Here is a 19119-nt window from a genome sequence, read left to right on the forward strand (position 1 = left end):
CAGGTGTAGGTCCAGTGTGCCTAGCATGCAAACAGGTTGGCTGTGGACCCTCAACTGGCCTCATTCTAACTAATGCACAGCCATCACTGGCACTAAAGTAGAACTGTCTTTCATCAGAAAACACAACAGACCTCTCCTCCCTGCCCTCTAATGAGCCCTCACTTGACACCACTGAAGTCACAAATGGTGATGGTGTAGGGTCAGTGGGATGCATGCCACAAGGCATCTAGCTTGGAGCTGTTTGTGAAATAACCAATTTTTAACAGTTTGTTGTGTCACTATGGTGCCAACTGCTGCTCAAATTGCTGTTTCGGATGCTGTATGATGCATCAGAGCCATACGCCGAACATGATGGTCTTGCCTCTTGGTAGTGGCACATGGCTGTCAGAGGCCTGGTCTTCTTGCGACTATACATTCTTGTGACCACCACTGCCAGCAATCATATACAGTGGCTGCATTCCTGCCAAATCTTTCTTCAGTGTCACAGAAAGAACATCCTACCTCTTGTAGCCCAATTACACGACCTCCTTCAAACTCAATGAGTTGTTGAAAATGGCATCTTTGTGACCTTAAAGGCATTCTTGACAACCATCAACTTGACAAACATCAACTCACCACTTCCTATCTCAAAGGTAACTGATGCTCCTGACCATTACAGAGTATATGTAAAGCAAATCTGATTTGCATCATCATAATGGTGCTACTAGTGCCACTCTTATGTGATAGGTGTGAAATTTAAATAGGCATCGTCTCTCGTGGTGTTGTGTTTTTTTTCTGTCATTGTATGTCACCAAGGAAAATTGGTACAATACATTTAGTACTAAATTTCAAAAGACAGTATTTACTATGAGCTACATCATTTGTCCTGGTTAGTACTTTATCTCAATAAATATGCTGAATACTGTGCCAAAAAGTGGAGTCATCGTCATGGGTGGACCCAGAAATGTATCCCTATTAATAACACTGAGGGTATCTCATAGATGACTACACATTATGTGCTGTTCAGTGAGCTCTTGGGAACACATTTATCATGTTTTATGACTTTAATTGCCAAAACCTGAAAAATAATATGCACCAATGGTAACTGCTACTTTTGTTGAGCTAAGTAAGGGTCAGACTGTGTTGACACTTCACCTGTATTGATACCTCCAGTAGATGTCCAAGTGATAAACTTCCAAGGATCACATCACCAAACTGTAATTTTTTCCATCATGATGTGATTTATAACTTATGGTGTCAGGGTTGAGCACTATATTTCTGAAGCAGCTTCTGGAATTTGAGTGGAAATTTTTTGTGTATTTATGCAGGATATCACTCCACTGTACAACACATCACCTTCAAAGACTGGGGTTTGATGCCAAGGAATGTATGGAAGCAAGGTATGGGTATTGGGATGTTAGATAAAATATAGAGTAAAAAGCTGCAGAAGTGTGGTCAAGGTTGCACAACGTTAAACAGACTCCACAATGAACATATTTGTAAAGAACTAAAATGATTTTAGTACTGGTGCTGTAATGAATTTGTGCCTGTATGGAAAAATGGATGCACCGCACTGAAAGAATGCTAGCCAGCACAATACCTGTCAGTGTTTGGAAATATAAACCAGTTCATTAGACAAAATTTGCGAATTGGGAGGAATGGCACAGGAGAGTTTTTTCTGAATAAGAGAAATTTGTTAACATCGAGTATAGTAGATTTAAGTGTCAGGAAGTCTTTTCTGAAAGTATTTGTATGGAGTAAAGCCGTGTATGGAAGTGAAACATGGATGGTAAGCAGTTTAGACAAGAAGAAAATAAAAGCTTTTGAAATGTGGTGCTACAGAAGAATGCTGGAGATTAGATGAGTAGATCAGTAACTAATGAGGAGGTACTGAACAGTATTGGGGAGGACAAAGATTTGTGGTACAACCTGACTAAAAGAAAGAACCAGTTGGTAGGACATGTTTCAAGGCACCAAGGGATCACCAGTTTAGTCCTGGGGAGAAGCGTGAGGGGTAAAAATCTTAGAGTGGGACTAAGAGATGAATACAGGAAACAGATTCTGAGGGATGTAGGTTGCAGTAGCTACTCAGAGAGGAAGAGGCGTGTGCAGAATAGAGTAGCATGAAGAGCTGCATCAAACCAGCCTTTGACATGAAGACCACAACAACAAGGAAGAATAAAATATATTCAGACAAGGAACAGAAACTTTCCCTTTTATATCATGAAAATCATGTCCAGCCCATTACGAATAATTTATTGTCTGACACAGTCATACTAATTTCAAATGTAATGGCCAGTTTTGTGGTTCAATCACAGCATGTATTTTATGATCTGAAGATGGCCAGTGCTGGCCAAAACTGGTGATTTTGTTTGTAATTAGTGTGATTATGTTGGACAATAAATTATTTTCAAAATGATCAATCATTGTAGTCTCCAGACTGACTAAACATCATTCTGTCCAACTCACTGAAATTTAAAATAAAGTTTCCCTGTAATTTCTTTCACCAAATAATGTTGGCCTGAGATAGTGTGTACTTTTATATAGTCAGACACATGAAATACCTCACTAGTTGAAACTTCCTGCCAAATTAAAATTGTCCTGGACTGAGTAGACTCAAACCCTGGAACTATTCCTTTTGTGGACAAGTGCTCTATCAACTGAGGTACCCAAGCATGCCTCACAACCCATCCTCACAGCTTTACTTGCACAAATACCTCATCTTCTACCTTACCAACCTTCACAGAAGTTCTCCTGCGAAACTTGTGGCACTGGCCCTACTGGAAGAAAGGATACTGTAGAGACATGGCTTAGAAACATCCTGAGAGACAGTTTCCAGAATGCATTTTTTACACTGCAACAAAGTGTACAATGGTATCTAACTTCTGCAGGTTAAAAGTGTGTGCCAGATGGGAGCTTGAACTAGAGACCTTCATCTTTTGTGGGCAACTGAGCTACCCAAGCTACCTATCCTTACAGTTTTGGTGGAAGATGACCCATCCTCACAGTTTTAGTGGAATCATTCTAGTTCATATTTCTGTTTATTCAGGTGCCTACCATTCAGCACCAACAAAGATTTTTCTGAGCATTTATTTACTGTCCAAAACATTCACAAAATATTCATGAAATATACGTGGTTCCATATGCTCAGTGCTGCCATTCTCACATCTCATCACCATGTAAACAATACACAGGGTGGTCAGAAACAGTCTGAAAAGCCTGTAATAGTGTTACATGATAAGTTGTGCTGAAAAATAATTGTTAAGAAAAAAAATCAATATGTTATCCTTTTCAAGTTAATTAGCGTTGACACACCATCCAGTGCAGATGCGGGACTGTTGACTTTTATTATGCATCTGTCCTTAGCTCATTCTGTATTTCATTCAAAAGCCGTTATTTGTAATTTTAACTTCCATCTTGTTGTGAAAGAAGCTCTCACTTAAAAATATGGTTCAGTTGTGTAGCAAGCATACTATTTTATGAAGAAACTATGTTTTCTTAAATGTTCCTTGGTTTATTTGTACCATCAAATTTGTGTGTACACTCAAGCTTTAAACTAAATGTAAAAGTAAGACATGGCCTATGGCATTTAACTCCCTATGATGATGACAGCGAAAATCATTTGAGGCTGGAGTATGCAAACAAATCAGACATAGCAAGAAAGCTGAGAAACATTTATCCAAGAATGTCAGTGGGAAAACTACCTTCAGTTTGTTCACATTGTTATTGAGTGACCACAGGAGATCAGTCCCAGGTATGTCCTCAGATCGTGATCTCTGTGACAGTGCTGAGAATGTTTGTATTTCGAGGCAATGCCTACAGACGCACAGAGTTCATCAAGTGTCATTATTCTTAGCACCAGACAATTGTAAAACAGCTGTGGAAAAGCTACAGTTCGCAGAAAGAGGATGATACTTTCAAGAAATCCTTATTACTGTTCTTGGCAGTAGACAATTGTAAAACAGCTGTGAAAAAGCTACAGTTGGCAGGAAGAGGATGATACTTTCAAGAAGTCCTTATTACAGCTTTTCACCAAGTCATTGCCACATAACTTGTTCATTTACTGTGCTGGCTGAATTGTAGCATTTGGCTCTTACCTCAAGATCTCTGTATCAACTTTCTGCTGCAAGAGAACTTGAAGATTATTATTCAGAGCATTACAATCTTGTCGGGAGTATATTGTAATTTATGTACCATGCCATTAGAAATTTAGGGAAGGCTGAAAATATGTTTTGTATTTGTGGACGTGGCTATATTGAATACACTGAAAATATGTTAAACATCTTCAGTCAATAATATTTGTGTTTTATGAGACAGTATAACACAATGCATTTCAGGCCCTGTGGGCCGATATTCAAGTGTATCTAGGTAGCTACATTAATGCATATGTAGTGTAAAAAAAATGCAAATATTACTGACTGAAGACATTGTTTAATATACAGGCAATTCTAATTAGTCGCAGTTTCAAAACAGTGTAAAAAAAGAACCACTGCTTGAAATGTCATCAAATTTGAACAGAATATTATCAAAGAACTGGGAAACATTATGGAAGCGAAAACAAATTTAGCAAATGTTACACCACTGTGTCGTGCTGTAGGCACCAAAATGTAAAAAGGTTCAACTATAAATAAGAAATGAATCCCAGTGTGGTGGCTATGGTGTAAGTTGAATGTTAAACCAACCATACTGTACAATGTGCATAACCTTTCAAGTCTGGCATTCAACAGTTGTGGGACTGGTAGTTTGGTAGGCACATTCAACCACAGCAAGGTCGTACCACATAGGATGGGAAAAATTGGTTTTTAATTGTCTTTAGGGCAGAAACAGCATAAAGAGCAACAATGAGATCAGTTTTTAATTGTTATGATGCACATGCAAGATCTGCTCAATATGGTACCCACTGTTTTCTGCATCAAGTTGAAATTAAGAAACAGCATGTTGAACAACAGATTGGAGTGCCTCAGGGGTCACATTCAGAATGCATTACACAGTATGTGCATCCATTTCAGCTACATTTATAATTGGAGCACTGAACACAGCATCTTTTAGATAACCCCACAGCCAGAAGTCACACGGAGTAAGATCAGATGATCTGGATGCCCAGGCTGTTAGGAAATGACAGCTGATAATCCTAGCATTTCCAAAATATTTCTGCAGCACCTGATTCAGTGGCTGTGTAATGTGCAGAGGAATGCCATCTTGCATAAAAATGATCCTACCCAGACATCCATATTGTGGAAGGGTTGGAATGATGTTGGTGCACAAAAGACTCTCATAACATTTGCCAGTAACTGTACAAGCAACAGGACCTGCGGGACCAATCTCCTCAAAAAAATATGGCCCTATGATAAATGATGCCGTCAACCTGTTCCACAAAGTTACCTTTGCACAATGAGGTGATACCATTTGATGTGTGAGTAGATTTTCTGTTGCCCATATTGTGCAGTTCTGTGTATTGAAATGTACTTGGAAATGGAAATGGGTTTCCTCTGTCCAAAATGTTTCATGCCCATTCATTATCCACTTCCATGTGAGCAAGAAATTGTGAAGCAAACATTTGTCTTACTGGCAGGTCAGCATGAACAACTCTTGAACATAAGTTGTGTTGTAGGGATAGCAATGCAGGATGTTTCATAGAATTTTATGGACCGTGCTCAGAGATGTGTCCAAAATTCAGGCTATTTCCCATGCACTGCATGTTTGCACAATATAACTAGACCGCCCCCATGTATTGTTGTGGCCACATCTACTGATGTCAAAGCATTTGTTTCTCTCTTTGCTACAGCTCACTTCAAAAGAAAACATGTCTTTTTGAATTTCAGTATCATTTTCTCCAAACCCTTGGTAGACATAGGACAAATGATTTTTTTTCATATCCCTAAGTCCGCTGAAGTTCTGCGGAGCTACTGATGCACAGCCACCATATTTGTAAGAGAGCATTACCAAGAGCATGTGATCCGACCTTGAGAAAATTGTGCTGAGTATCTCAGATGTAAACTTAGGAACAGCTATGTACACCACATCTTTTATTTTTCATATTATGCCACTTACAGCACTAGTTAATGCTAATTTTTCTTCTTCTCCATAGTGTTTCCCTACTCTTCTTTGACAGTATTCTGTTTCGGTTTGACATCATTCTGAGCAATGATTCTTTTCTTTCTCTTTTTTTAAGCATTTTCAAACTGGAACTTTAACTATAATCACATTATAATCATCCTGTACTTTCAAGTTTATTTTGGTAAGGTGTCACATTGTGCTTTGGTAAGGTGTCACATTACACACTTCCATATAAGTCATGGTATTGTTTGTGAGGTTTCAAGTAAAAGTATTCCATTTTCTTCCTTACAAATTACGTCTGGTGCTCTCTGTTGATATTGAATTTTACACTGCAATAGTATGCTCTCTTATATCAACTCTGTTGTTTACAGGTTACATTACTGCAAGAGGAAAAAGCAAGTGTATTAAATGAAAACAAAAGGTTACATGAGAGGTTGCGAGAGTTTGAGATGTTAGAAGGCCCCATGGCCGCTTCAGGTCACAAGTGCAAAGAATTGCGTAAACAGGTTGATGCCCTGAAGGAAGAAATATTTAAGTTGGAAACATGTAAGTATATGTTGTAACACATTTTTCTCTAGAATTTGCATGATCCAGAAGTGCTTACTTTGTCATTTATTTCAGTTGTTGGCTATAACAAATGCTTGAAATTCCACTGCATTGTGGTTCATATATTGATTAAAAATGAAGGAAGATTAGGGTTCTGCATTGCATCTGCAGTGAAATCATTAGACATTGATTACCAAGTCAGGTAGGAATAGGATGGCGAAGGAAATCAGCTCTATCATTTTCAAAAAAGTCATCTTTGCATTCACCTTACACAATTTAGGGGAACCACCGATATTCTAAATCTGAATAGCCGGAAGAGAAACCTTGCCACTTCTGAATGTGCAGTCTGGTGTCTTAATCACTATGCCACCATGATGCTTGATCTATTGATTATAGTTCACTTGGATGAACCACATCACATGAGATAATTATATGAATGAAATTTAAGTCCAGCTAAGAATTTGGCCAATCTATCCTGACACAGGAGGATAAGCCCTTTGATATGGAATCCAAACGGTGACAGTATTAGGAATTATTCATATTTATTTATTTATTTATTTATTATTTTTATTTATTTATTTCGTGTTCCGGTGATCCATGTTGTGAATACATCACAGGATATGGAACGTGTCAGTTTTACAAACTTTTTATGGTATTTTGTAAGTATTGCTATTATTCATATTAAAATTATATGGCTTAGATTAACATTACAAATTAAAATCACAAAAAAATAAATGTTACAAAGTTAAGTATTACAGACTCTATACACGTACATACAGAAAATATACTACTGAAAACTTAAGATGTTTACAAGTAATAGATATACAGGATCACAAATGAAGAGTGGGAAATGTATCTGAGACTTATCCGTACAGGTACTAGGGTACTATTCATCGTGGTTCAGGAACTCTTCTATAGTATAAAATGACCCTTGCAATAGGAACTGCCTTAAGCTTTTCTTAAACGAGAACTCATCATCTACTAAACACTTAATTTGTGAAGGGAGGGCATTAAAAATCTTACAACCACTGAAGTGGACCCCCTTCTGTACCTTACTCAGGTTTGCATGCTCATAGTGGATATCATCTTTTCTTCTAGTATCATGATTATGATAAACACTATTAGGTTTGAAGAGGGGCTTTTTTTCCTTATGAAACACATCAAGGAGAATATATATTGTGCAAGGCATGTGAAGATTTGAAGTTCTTTAAAAAGATTTCTGCATGTGGCTCTAGGGTGGGCTCCACTCATGATTCTTATGGCTCTTTTCTGTGCAGATAGCACTTTCCTAGCAAGTGGCTGATTTCCCCAGAATATGATTCCATATGCCATAATGGCATGAAAATAACCATAATAAGCTGATTTACTGGTTTCCGTATTTCTGTAAGAGCAGATAATGCGTAAAGCATAAGTTGCCGAATTCAGCCTTTTGCAGAGATCCAAGATGTGGTTTGACCAGTTTAGTTTGCTATCTATATGTAAGCCAAGATACTTTGTACTATCGACCTTAGCTATCTGCATGTCACCTAGTTTTTGTTCTTGTTCATCTTCTTTAGAGACTGTCTGAAACTGGACATAGTTTGTTTTACTGTGATTAATAGAAGGACTATTTACATTAAACCAGTTCACAATATCACCAAAAACCTTATTAGCTGTCACCTCAAGTTCATCCACTGAGTTATCAACCAGTAGTGTAGTGTCATCAGCAAAGATGGTGAATTTACAAAAATCTGTACATAGAGGAAGATCATTAATAAAAATAATAAAAAGTAGGGGGCTCAGAATGGAGCCTTGAGGCACTCCACAGGTGATTGTTCCCCATTCCGATGATGCTGATGCACCTTCTTGACTATCCAGTACAACTTTCTGTTTTCTGTTTGAAAGATAAGAATGGAGCCACTTCCCTGCTGCCCCACTTATGCCTAGATATGAAGCTTTATGCAAAAGTATTTGGTGACTGACGCAGTCAAACGCTTTTGAGAGGTCACAAAATATTCCAACTATCTTCATCTTTTTGTTGATGGACTCCAAAACATTGGCAGCAAATGCAAATGTTGCATCTTCTGTTGATAACCCCTTCTGAAATCCAAACTGACTTGTACTGATGATCTTATATTCAATGAGGTGATTAACAATCGTGGCATGCATTAGTTTCTCTAAAACCTTAGAAAAACTCGTCAGTAGTGAGCTTGGCCGATAGTTAGCAGTATCTGCCTTTCTCCCTTTTTATACAGAGGTTTCACAACTGCATACTTAAGTCTTTCGGGCACTATTCCTTGCTTAAGTGACGCATCAAAAATGTTGCAAATGATTCTAATTAAGTGGCCGCAGCAGTATTTTAATAATTTGCTAGATATGTTGTCAACTGCAGTGGAGTTTTTACTTTTCAGGGATCTAATTATCCTTTCAATTTCTGGAATAGTGACTGTTGTTATTTTGATTTGTGGTACTGTGCCAGGTATGCTGGCTTGCAGCAAACTAATGGCTTGATTTATGGAGCCTTGCGATCCAATTTATTCTGTTACTGTTAAAAAATGTTTGTTGAACATATCAGCAACTGTTTTTGGATCACTAACAATATGATACTGATTTTTTATTTGAATATTTACACTATGAACTGCACTTTTCCCCGTTTCGTTCTTTACAAAATTCCATATAGTTTTTACTTTATTGTTCGAGTTATCAATTTCTGCCTTTAAGAACATGTTCTTCGATGCCTGTATGGTTTTGTTAAGAATTTTACTGTACAATTTCTAATGCTTAATCTTATGTGAATCATCTGATGTCTTGGCTCCTGCATAAAGCTCCCTTTTTGTTCTACAGGAAATTTTGATGCCCTTAGTAACCCAAGGCCTGTGATCTGATTTATACAGATTTTTTCTAATTAACTGTTTAGGAAATGTTTCTTCAAAAATACTTGTAATCTCGTTGATAAATATATTAAATTTGGAGTTTACATCAATAGCAGCATACACAGAAGACCAGTCCATGTGCTGTAGTTTATGTTTAAAGTTTTCCATGTTGTGTGTGTTTGTAATCCTAATGTTTTTCCAAATGAAATTTACTCTCCTTTGTACATTTATTTGGTTTATGGTGAGGAACTGTCCATCATCATCAGATAGGCCATTTGTAACATTTTTTACACTTAAATTATTATATGCATCCTTATCTATAAATATATTATCTATTAATGTACTAGAACTGGCTGTTACTCCAGTTGGACTGTTTACCACTGACACTAAATTGTAAGAGCACATCAGGTGTTCAAGATCTGTTCTATTCCTGTTTTCTGTTAAAAAGTCCACATTAAAGTCACCCGTTACAATGACTGATTTAGTTTTTCTAGACAGGCGGGACAAGAGTGATTCAATATTTCCCATAAAAACGTTCAGATATCCAGCAGGAGCTCTGTAAATTGACAGCACAATAACTGTTGCACTGTCTGTTGTTATCTCAATACCACACACCTCAAAGTGCTGTTCCACACAATATTTGCTTAAATCTAGAGATTTATACACTACCTTATTCCTAATAAATATTGCGACACCACCGTTTCCCATACTAGATCTACAATAGTGGGCAGCTAAATAAAAGTTTTCAATCTGTAACATGTTGATTCCGTCTGTGATATGATGTTCAGAGAAACACAATATATCAGGTTCACTTCCACACTCTTCATCACTTAGGTGAATTAGCAGTTGGTCTATTTTATTTTTCAGACCTCTTATATTTTGATGAAATACAGACAAAGTTTGAGACTTGCTCACCTTTACATTTGTATATTTGTTTGTGGTATTTTTTCTCAGTAGACTAGTTAGTTCTGCTTGTGGCACTGGAGTCCCATGTTTAATACACGAGAGAGATGTTTCACATGATGTTGACTGTTTTTCTCTCGTGTCACTCAGCATAAAAAATGCTGAGTTATCTTTCTGTTTCGTGTAGGACGAGTTGCTGCTTCCACTGTGTGTGGTTCAGCTGCTAGTTCTCGTACTGAAGGCACTGCTATTTCAGATGATGATACTGTTTCAGTTGATGATGATGTCGGTTCCACACAATGGGATAAGTGGTTTGGCCATAAAAAGTTTTTGCAATTAAACATGCTACACTCATTTGCATTTTCAGCATGTTTTACGCTGTATTTGTCTTTGGGTACAATATTTTCCTCACTGATGTTTGGTTCTCTATAACTGAGTGGTATTATGGGCCCACTTAGTGCTTTTTCTTTCATTACAGTCTCTAATATGAAATTTGTGATTTCTCTCCTCCCAAGATTGTTTAGGTGAAACCCGTTTCGTGTATAAAACTTTCTGTGAAATTCGCTTGCTTTAATTATCGTAATATTTGCAAATTTTGAGCACAGTTTGTAGATCCGCGAATTTACCCTGGTTACTTCTGTGTTTACACATGACCAGTTCGAAAGATCATGTCTGAAAGGCACATCCACTAAAAACACTTTCTTCGATACAATGCACGGTAATTTGGCTTTTAAAGTTTTTATTAGATGTTGGCTGTTGTTGCAAGCAACATCGTTTGTTCCTGTTGCAATTACCACAATGTCAGAGGTGCAAGATTTGGGGGTGTTTTGGTTAACGTTTTTGAGTACGAAACTTGTATTGGCTTGAGGGTAAACGTAGTCTAAACATTCAATCTGAGCGTTTTAATTTAAAAGTTTAGATAAATTGCATCCTTGGCTGTCACCGAAGATAACAGCCTTGAGCTTTTGGCCATACGATTTTTGGTTTTCATCAGATTTCGTGTTTACTTCCGCTTTGTTTTGGGAAGTACTAATAAGTAACTTTGGGTTTGTGGGCGGTGGTTGCGACATTTTTGGTTGAATATTAGTTTTAGTTTTTATTTGCTGTGGTTTGCCAGCCTCAAAGTAGATGCATTGTGAGGGGAAGAAATTGTTGAACTAGCTGAGTTGTATCAAATGTTTGTAACCGTAGTCAGTCACTTACATGTGGAACTAACAAGATAAGTAAAATACTCATGCTGTGGTTGTATTTTTGTTACATGAACTTTACAAGTTATTCTTCAGGTACATAAATTATTCGTTTACATTGGCATTCTAAGCGAAAAGAAAGAGTTATTCTGTGTTTACTGAATCCACTCAAGGTAGTGAGCAGGATAAGGGGCCACTAGCTGAAGGGGAAAAATGGAGAATGTGGAGTAAGAGAAAGAGTTAAGGAATTAGGAAAATGAAGATACAAGTGAGTGAATAAAGTATAATATGAGCAGGGGCATTGAGAGGCTGGTGAATGTCTTATGGGTGGGAACTGGAGAACCCATCAAATACAGGTCCTAGCATGACAGTAACCACATCATACACTAGTTTTGTTGTGACGACACTGAAACACACTGAAAAGGATTTTACATAAACAAACTATCCACATGGGTGAATGGCCACATCCACTGTGGCTGTGGATCAACTGGACTGTGCTTGTATGAAGTATAGTACTCAATGTGGTTACCTCAACCCATTTCCCAGCATGTGTGTTCATGAATTGTACCCACTTGTATTAACCTCTCCTTTTCTCTCATCTCTTTTTATACTTGTTTATCCTCCTCCTTCCCACTATGTTCCACACCAGCATAATCATTCCTAGATTCAGATTGTCATGTTCCTCCTCCCTCTCCCCACATCACACTCTCACACACTTTCAGTTTTTCCTACCTACTGACCGATCTAAGATAACTATTCACCCCAGTAAGGCTGCCATGCCAGGAGACAACAGTGGATATGTGTGCATGAGTATTTTGTGTGTGTGTGTGTGTGTGTGTGTGTGTGTGTGTGTGTGTGTGTGTGTGTTCTGTTGTTTCCCTAAATCTATTTTGGCACCTACTGGATTGGTGCTTTTGAAAAAGACAAGGTCGATTTCCTTCCCCATCCTTGTCCTAGTGGAGCACTTTTTACATCCATGGCTATTTTCTCTCATCTTGGAAGATTCACAGATTTTGCGTCATTGTTTTCGACTCATTCAATTGCATTCGTTTACTAGTGTTTACAGTCAAATTGTTCCCCAAGTATTGTTTTTGAATGTTTGAGAATATTTTTAAGCTTTTAATCACATCAGTTAAACTTCTTCCACTGTTTCTTCACATTATTTTCTCTCCCTTCTTGTCTCCATTAATATTCTGCCTTGCTATAGTATTATTGGATAGAAAATAACATGCTTCTGATGATCAGCTGAATCAACTGAATTTTGAACTTGCTTTAGTATTTGTTAATTTTACAAACTATTGGTGTATAAAAGTTCTAGTTTTTTATGTTTTCTGCTTAAGAGAAGCAGCCTAGTACCTGTTGCCTTTATAAGGGCAATAGCAGCTCCATCATTACAGAGAATACAGTATTTTCTTTCACTTTCATATGTTTTCTATTCATATTCCACATAGCTATGCTTAGTCAAGTTATTACTACCAGTCTTTAATCACATTGACAAATTAATTTACTATTCCTGTACAAATTACATGTCCTGAGTAGAATTTTACTGTTGCAAATAATGTAAGAAATGTATTTAACAACATTTTAGTAGTGATTGAATAGAGCTCAATGTGTAATTGTTATAAATAAATAAATAAGTCTAAAATACCAGTTTATTTAAATATTAATTTTCTTATCATTACAGCACGAGATGATTTTAGAGCAAAAGTAGAATTGCAAGAAAAAGAGCATCTTGAGATGCAAGCAAAGATTGAAGACTTGCAGAAAATGGCTGATGAAGCACAACACCTGAAAGATGAAGTTGACATCTTGCGAGAAACAGCAGATATGGTTGGAAAATATGAAGCTACAATAGAGTCATATAAGAAACGATTGGAGGAAGTTGGTGATCTTAGGAGACAAATCAAAATCCTTGAAGAAAAGAATACTGACTACATGCAGCAGAATATGGAGCTAGAGGAGGTTAGAAGACTTCTAGGTTAATCACTTTATTTCAGTTGAGGGAATACCTTTTTTAATTGTCACAACACTGCATCTGTTCTTAGTGCTGAGCCAGCTGTTTGTTCAGTACCTGTTGTCTTTTATTTAATTTATTTATTTTCTTTTAATCTTTCAGGGTGCCTCACTGGCTCAAGGAACTGTTTGTCATGTTTTTATTTATTTCACTTCATTTAAATCTGGGATTTGCTGTTGCTTTTAACTTACTTACCACCATTTTCTTGACTTTTTAATCTCTCTAAGGTTTTATTTATATCCTCCCTTGTTTTTTCCTGTGTTCTTAGTACACTCATGTTACTAATATTGTTGTGTCATTTTATTACTGTTTCACTTTCTCTTGCTTCAATGACATCTTAGGGGAAAATAACTGTGGACTCATGTATTGGCAAGCTATTTGACTATGTATTTCATGTAAGTAATTAATACAGGATGTATCATGATTAATGGCATAAATGCATACAGTTGAAAGTACCTAATAGTAGAAGCAAAAAAGTCTCAGTAAATCTAGGTCCACAAGTGAATTGTTTGTGAGATAGTTGTGACTTTGTGGCTCCCAGCCACCACTGACTTGATTCTGTGTAAATGTCATCCGAGTTAGGAAAAGGTAACAACACCATACAACATTAAGAAAAATTATTAGAGATACTTAGGTATAAGTGCAGGTGTTCTGAATTAACATGACAACAGTTATGTGACTGTACTCATAGTCAAAGGAGGTGTCCAAAGTGTCATCCTCGTACCTGAATGCAGGCATGTACCCACACCACAATAGGTTTCAAATCCTTTCAGACACTCCTGGATTATTTTGAAATTCTTGGCAAGCATTGACAAGCCTCTGCTCGAATTTTCTTTTGTGTGTGTGTGTGTGTGTGTGTGTGTGTGTGTGTGGGGAGGGGGGGGGGGGTTAATGGCATACACTGCACCTATAAGGTGAAGTGCCTGGCAGAGGGTTCATCGAACCATTTTCATACTACTTCTCTACCATTCCATTCTCGGATGACGCGTGGGAAAAAGGAACACCTAAATCTTTCCGTTCGAGCTCTGATTTCTCTTATTTTATTATGATGATCATTTCTCCCTACGTAGGTGGGTGTCAAAAAAATATTTTGGCATTCAGAAGAGAAAGTTGGTGATTGAAATTTCGTAAATAGATCTCGCCGCAAAGAAAACCGCCTTTGTTTCAGTGACTGCCACCGCAACTTGCGTATCATATCAGTGACACTCACATCCCTACTGCACGATAATGCAAAACGAGCTGCCCTTCTTTGCACTTTTTCGATGTCCTCCATCTATCCTACCTGGTAAGGATCCCACACTGCGCAGCAATAATCCAGCAGAGGACGGACAAGTGTAATGTAGGCTGTCTCCTTAGTGGATTTGCCTCATCTTCTAAGTGTTCTGCCAACAAAGTGCAGTCTTTGTTTCGCCTTCCACACAATATTATCTATGTGGTCTGTCCAATTTAAGTTGCTCGTAATTGTAATTCCTAGGTATTTAGTCTAACTGAAAGTCCTTAGATTTGTGCAATTTATCGTATACCCAAAATTTATTGGGTTTCTTTTAGTACCCATGTGGATGAACTCACACTTTGCCACTTTTTGCATCATACAGAAATTATGTCTAGATCATTCTGTAATTGGAGTTGATCGTCTGATGATTTTACTAGATCGTAAATTACAACATCATCTGCAAACAATCTAAGGGTGCTGCTCAGTTATCACCCAGATCATTTATGTAAATCAGGAACAGCAGAGGGCCTATGACACTACCTTGCGGAACACCAGATATCCCTTCTGGTCTGCTCGAGGATTTACCATCTATCACTACAAACTTTGACCTCTCTCAGAGGAAATCATGAATCCAGTCACGCGGCTGAGACGATGCTCCGTAAGCAGGCAATTTGATTACGGTACACGTCTTCTCACCCACTCTATCTTTGGCCAGGCACGTTAGATGTCACCATCACCATAGCAGCAAAATGTGCCAGTGCTCCATAATGTATATACAATATCCTCTGGCATTGTTCTAGAGGAACATCCTCAAGCAAGATGAAACTACAGAAACCAAAGTTAATTCCATCCATTGAGTTTGTTTGGTAACTTGTACAGCCCAATAAGACAATCACCTAGTACTCCTGGCCACACATTAATTGAGAAATGTCACTGATGTGGAGAGTTATGCACAGCAAGTGGGTTGGAGCCTAGATGACTCCAGATGTGAGAATTATGATAATTAAACACACCATTGGGAATGAACCCTGCTTTATCTGTAAATAAAACGTTATTGTCAAAAATAGGGTTGCCTATAGCTTTTGTTGCATCCACTAACAGAATGGTTATCTTGGACCAAAGTCCTCATCACTAATACACTGAAGTCATTGGAAGTGGTATAGGTAAATTGCACTGTGATGCATTCTCCAAACACTGCTGTGACTCACTCCAAGAATTTTTGTGGCAAGTCTCCTTGTCAAGATTCCTGGAGAGTGTTCAACTGTTTCCAGCACCACATCTTCAAGCATAGGTATAATCCATGCCCTCCAGAGAGAAAATCAGGTATTAACTGTGTATTGCACGTTACTTCAGTATTCTCTCTTTCAGATATGCACTACTAAACTGAGGTGTGCATGTGCAAAGCTCCCAGCCTCTGAGAGGGATTGATTTATGTTTGTAAATGTACAACTCTTGGGATTCCTTTGGGCAGTGTATGCTTATTGATACAAACATGCACCCTCCCGTGCACTGCTGTTAGCTCTGCCATACATGAAATGCATATTCACATTCTCCTTGTCACTCCACAAACAAGTGACGTGAGTGGCACTCTGACTGTGTACTGTACTGTTGTATCCATTCTGTTTACTCCATGTCTCAAATGTAAACAAAGAACCATGGACTGACATGCAGCATTTACACATAATCACATCAGTGGTGGCTGGTAACCACAAAGTTGCTATTATCTCACAAACGGTTCATTTGCAACCTATGTTTACTGAGACTGTTTTACATCTAGTATTGTGTACTTCCAGCTGTATGCTCTTGCACTATTAATTATGATACATCCTGCATATGTGAGGATTTGAAGTGGTTTGTATTAATTGCAGCTTTAGAAGGTGCTGCTAAGAATTTATTATTATTATTATTTTAATTTTTTTTTAACCGCAGCCAAGTATAGATCAGACCATAATTTTCTCAATACATGAGCCACCTATTTCTCAAAACTGGACTCATTTCATATGAGAACACTGTACAGATGTCTCCCTACCCATCCCTTAACTGTTGCTGCCTTCTGTTGTCAATTTATAGTATTATTTCGAAAGAAACATTAGCAAACATAATAGCTGCTGTCATGGATGGCTGAGCCATTTTGGTTGCATTGACATAATTTTGTGCTTATACTGATAAGCTTTGGCAGTTTGCTGTAATTCTGCTACAAATATGTCATGTTGTTTGAGTGAGCAAGAAAGTTTGGAAGCTCAAGAGGAAGGAATTGCTCAATAACTCACTTCACACTTTTTTCTTAGGCGGATAATTATACTTTCTGTCATCATTAATGTAAAATTCATAGTCTATCAAAGAACTAGAGCAAATAGAAAAAATAAATCTTGAAGCTTGGTCCTTGTTAGTATCTATTACACTTGAAGATACATCAATTGCGTATGTGCCAGTAACACTCTAAATAATGGCCTAAATGACCAGTTTCATCAGTAACGGCTGGTTCCTCAGTAAGTGCTCTGTTATATTAATCCTGAGGTAACACATATAACCAGTTTTCCAATATATAAGGAAAAGTTTCATTTTGTTTCATGAGATACTGACTTAGATAAAGATTGCACACTATGATGAAGGATTAAAACACAAAATAGGTGTGTGGGAGAACTGTATTTCTTCTGTTATTGAGCTATTTTGATTTAGGTTTCTACAATACAAGCAAAGAACATGCAGGAACGATAAGATGCTTCTGAATAAGGAACCAGAAAGTCTTTGTTTCCTGACAGAAAACATTTAAAACTGAGTATATTCTTAATGTTAAAATACTGTTGGTCTGTTACTTCCCTTTGACTGAATGACATTCGCCATGGAAGTAAAGTGAAAATATATTTTCTAAAAAGTAGAATAAAAAGTGAAGTGCAACATAATTTGCTGATAAAGTTCCTTTTTCTTTGTAGGAGTTGAGGAAAAGTGGAACACTGAAGCAGCAGTTAGAAATGTATAAGAAACAAGTAGCAGAATTAGATGAAAAATTAATTGAGGAAACAAAAAGAGCCGATAGAGTTGAATTTGAAAGTAAAAAACTTCAAGAACGACTGCATGCCCTCCAGAGAGAAAATCAGGTATTGACTGTGTATTACATGTTACTGCACTTCAGTATTCTCTCTTTCAGATATGCACTACTTAACTAAGTGTTGTCTTTTTTGCTGGTAGAGGCTAATCATTGAGCGTGATTCCCTGAAAGAGACAAATGAGGAACTGAAGTGTTCACAACTGCAGCAGCGTGGAAACTGTACACCAGATACTCTTCTAGTTGAAACTGTGCCTGAAAACATGATAGCTCCTGAAATTAAGTAAGTATTAGTGTACTTTCCTTCCCTTTTAAATTGACAGAGAAAAATGATAGAAAATTCATGGTGTAGTTTTTGATAAATTCATGGGGAAAATCCATGCTTGAATCAAGTCTCTCTGGAATAGTAATGTGTAAAATAAGGAAAGGCCACCAGTCACCTATAGCAGACCGATGTATGGAACATGGAAACATGTAACAGGAAACTGTATTCAACTAGCTTTAGAGCCCTTGCTCTTTTTCTAGTAAAGGTACACACACACACACACACACACACACACACACACACACACACACACAGAGAGAGAGAGAGAGAGAGAGAGAGAGAGAGAGAGAGAGAGAGACATCCGTACACACACTTTCATAACTTGGTTGTAGCTTTGGAATTCTTTGGGGGTTGAAATGAGGAAGCAGCCACTATACAGGGTTAAGAAAAAATGCTGCTTCTGGTGGACAGCATGCAATTTGTCATTCCAGTTCAAGAAAAAAGTTTAACTATAAAAAAAGTTTTAACTATGAAAGTCATTTAATAGTCATGCAAATAGGTTTAATAGAAATGTGATGTGAAAAACAAGGCTCTGGCAATGCTGTAGCTGTGTGCAGTGTGGCCAAAAACATGTAGCATGAGCTCTGCACTGTGCTGGAGCTGTCTCGTTAGCTCAGTGAGATGAGGCTATGCCATGGGGAATGGATATGCAGAATCACCAGTGTTTGAGTCAGATTCACACCAAAAATTTTTTCAATTAAAGCAGCAAATTGTATCCAATTTACACCTCCACATTGCAATATCTTATGTATTTCTTTCTCTTACTGTTACCTTTATTTAAACATTAAGAGTAACAAAACTTCTTACAAATGTAAATGACCACTTTGGTTTGTTCAAAATGCAAACAAAGCCGACAGAAAATAACAGTAGATTCAGTACCGTTGTCTGTAGCCAGTGAGGTACAAAAAATGCTATAGGTAGGCTACACTAGATTGCACATTATTCTAAGTACAATAATTTCATTCTGTATGTATGATGTCCAGGATTATCTTCCCAG

The 19119-nt window shown here is 37.5% G+C and overlaps 1 protein-coding gene across 1 annotated transcript in view; it reads left to right on the forward strand.

Annotated features, from left to right (window-relative positions):
* Window positions 1–19119, forward strand: part of LOC126299076 (protein Hook homolog 3-like) — a 197136-nt gene that overhangs the window by 127149 nt on the left and 50868 nt on the right. Inside the window, exons 7-10 of the mRNA XM_049990746.1 lie at window positions 6408–6582; window positions 13209–13486; window positions 17685–17849; window positions 17941–18080. Of these exons, the coding sequence (XP_049846703.1) occupies window positions 6408–6582; window positions 13209–13486; window positions 17685–17849; window positions 17941–18080 (758 nt within the window). The remainder of the gene's footprint in view (window positions 1–6407; window positions 6583–13208; window positions 13487–17684; window positions 17850–17940; window positions 18081–19119) is intronic.

The sequence above is a fragment of the Schistocerca gregaria genome, chromosome X, assembly GCF_023897955.1.
Source record: "Schistocerca gregaria isolate iqSchGreg1 chromosome X, iqSchGreg1.2, whole genome shotgun sequence".
Classification (NCBI taxonomy): domain Eukaryota; kingdom Metazoa; phylum Arthropoda; class Insecta; order Orthoptera; family Acrididae; genus Schistocerca; species Schistocerca gregaria.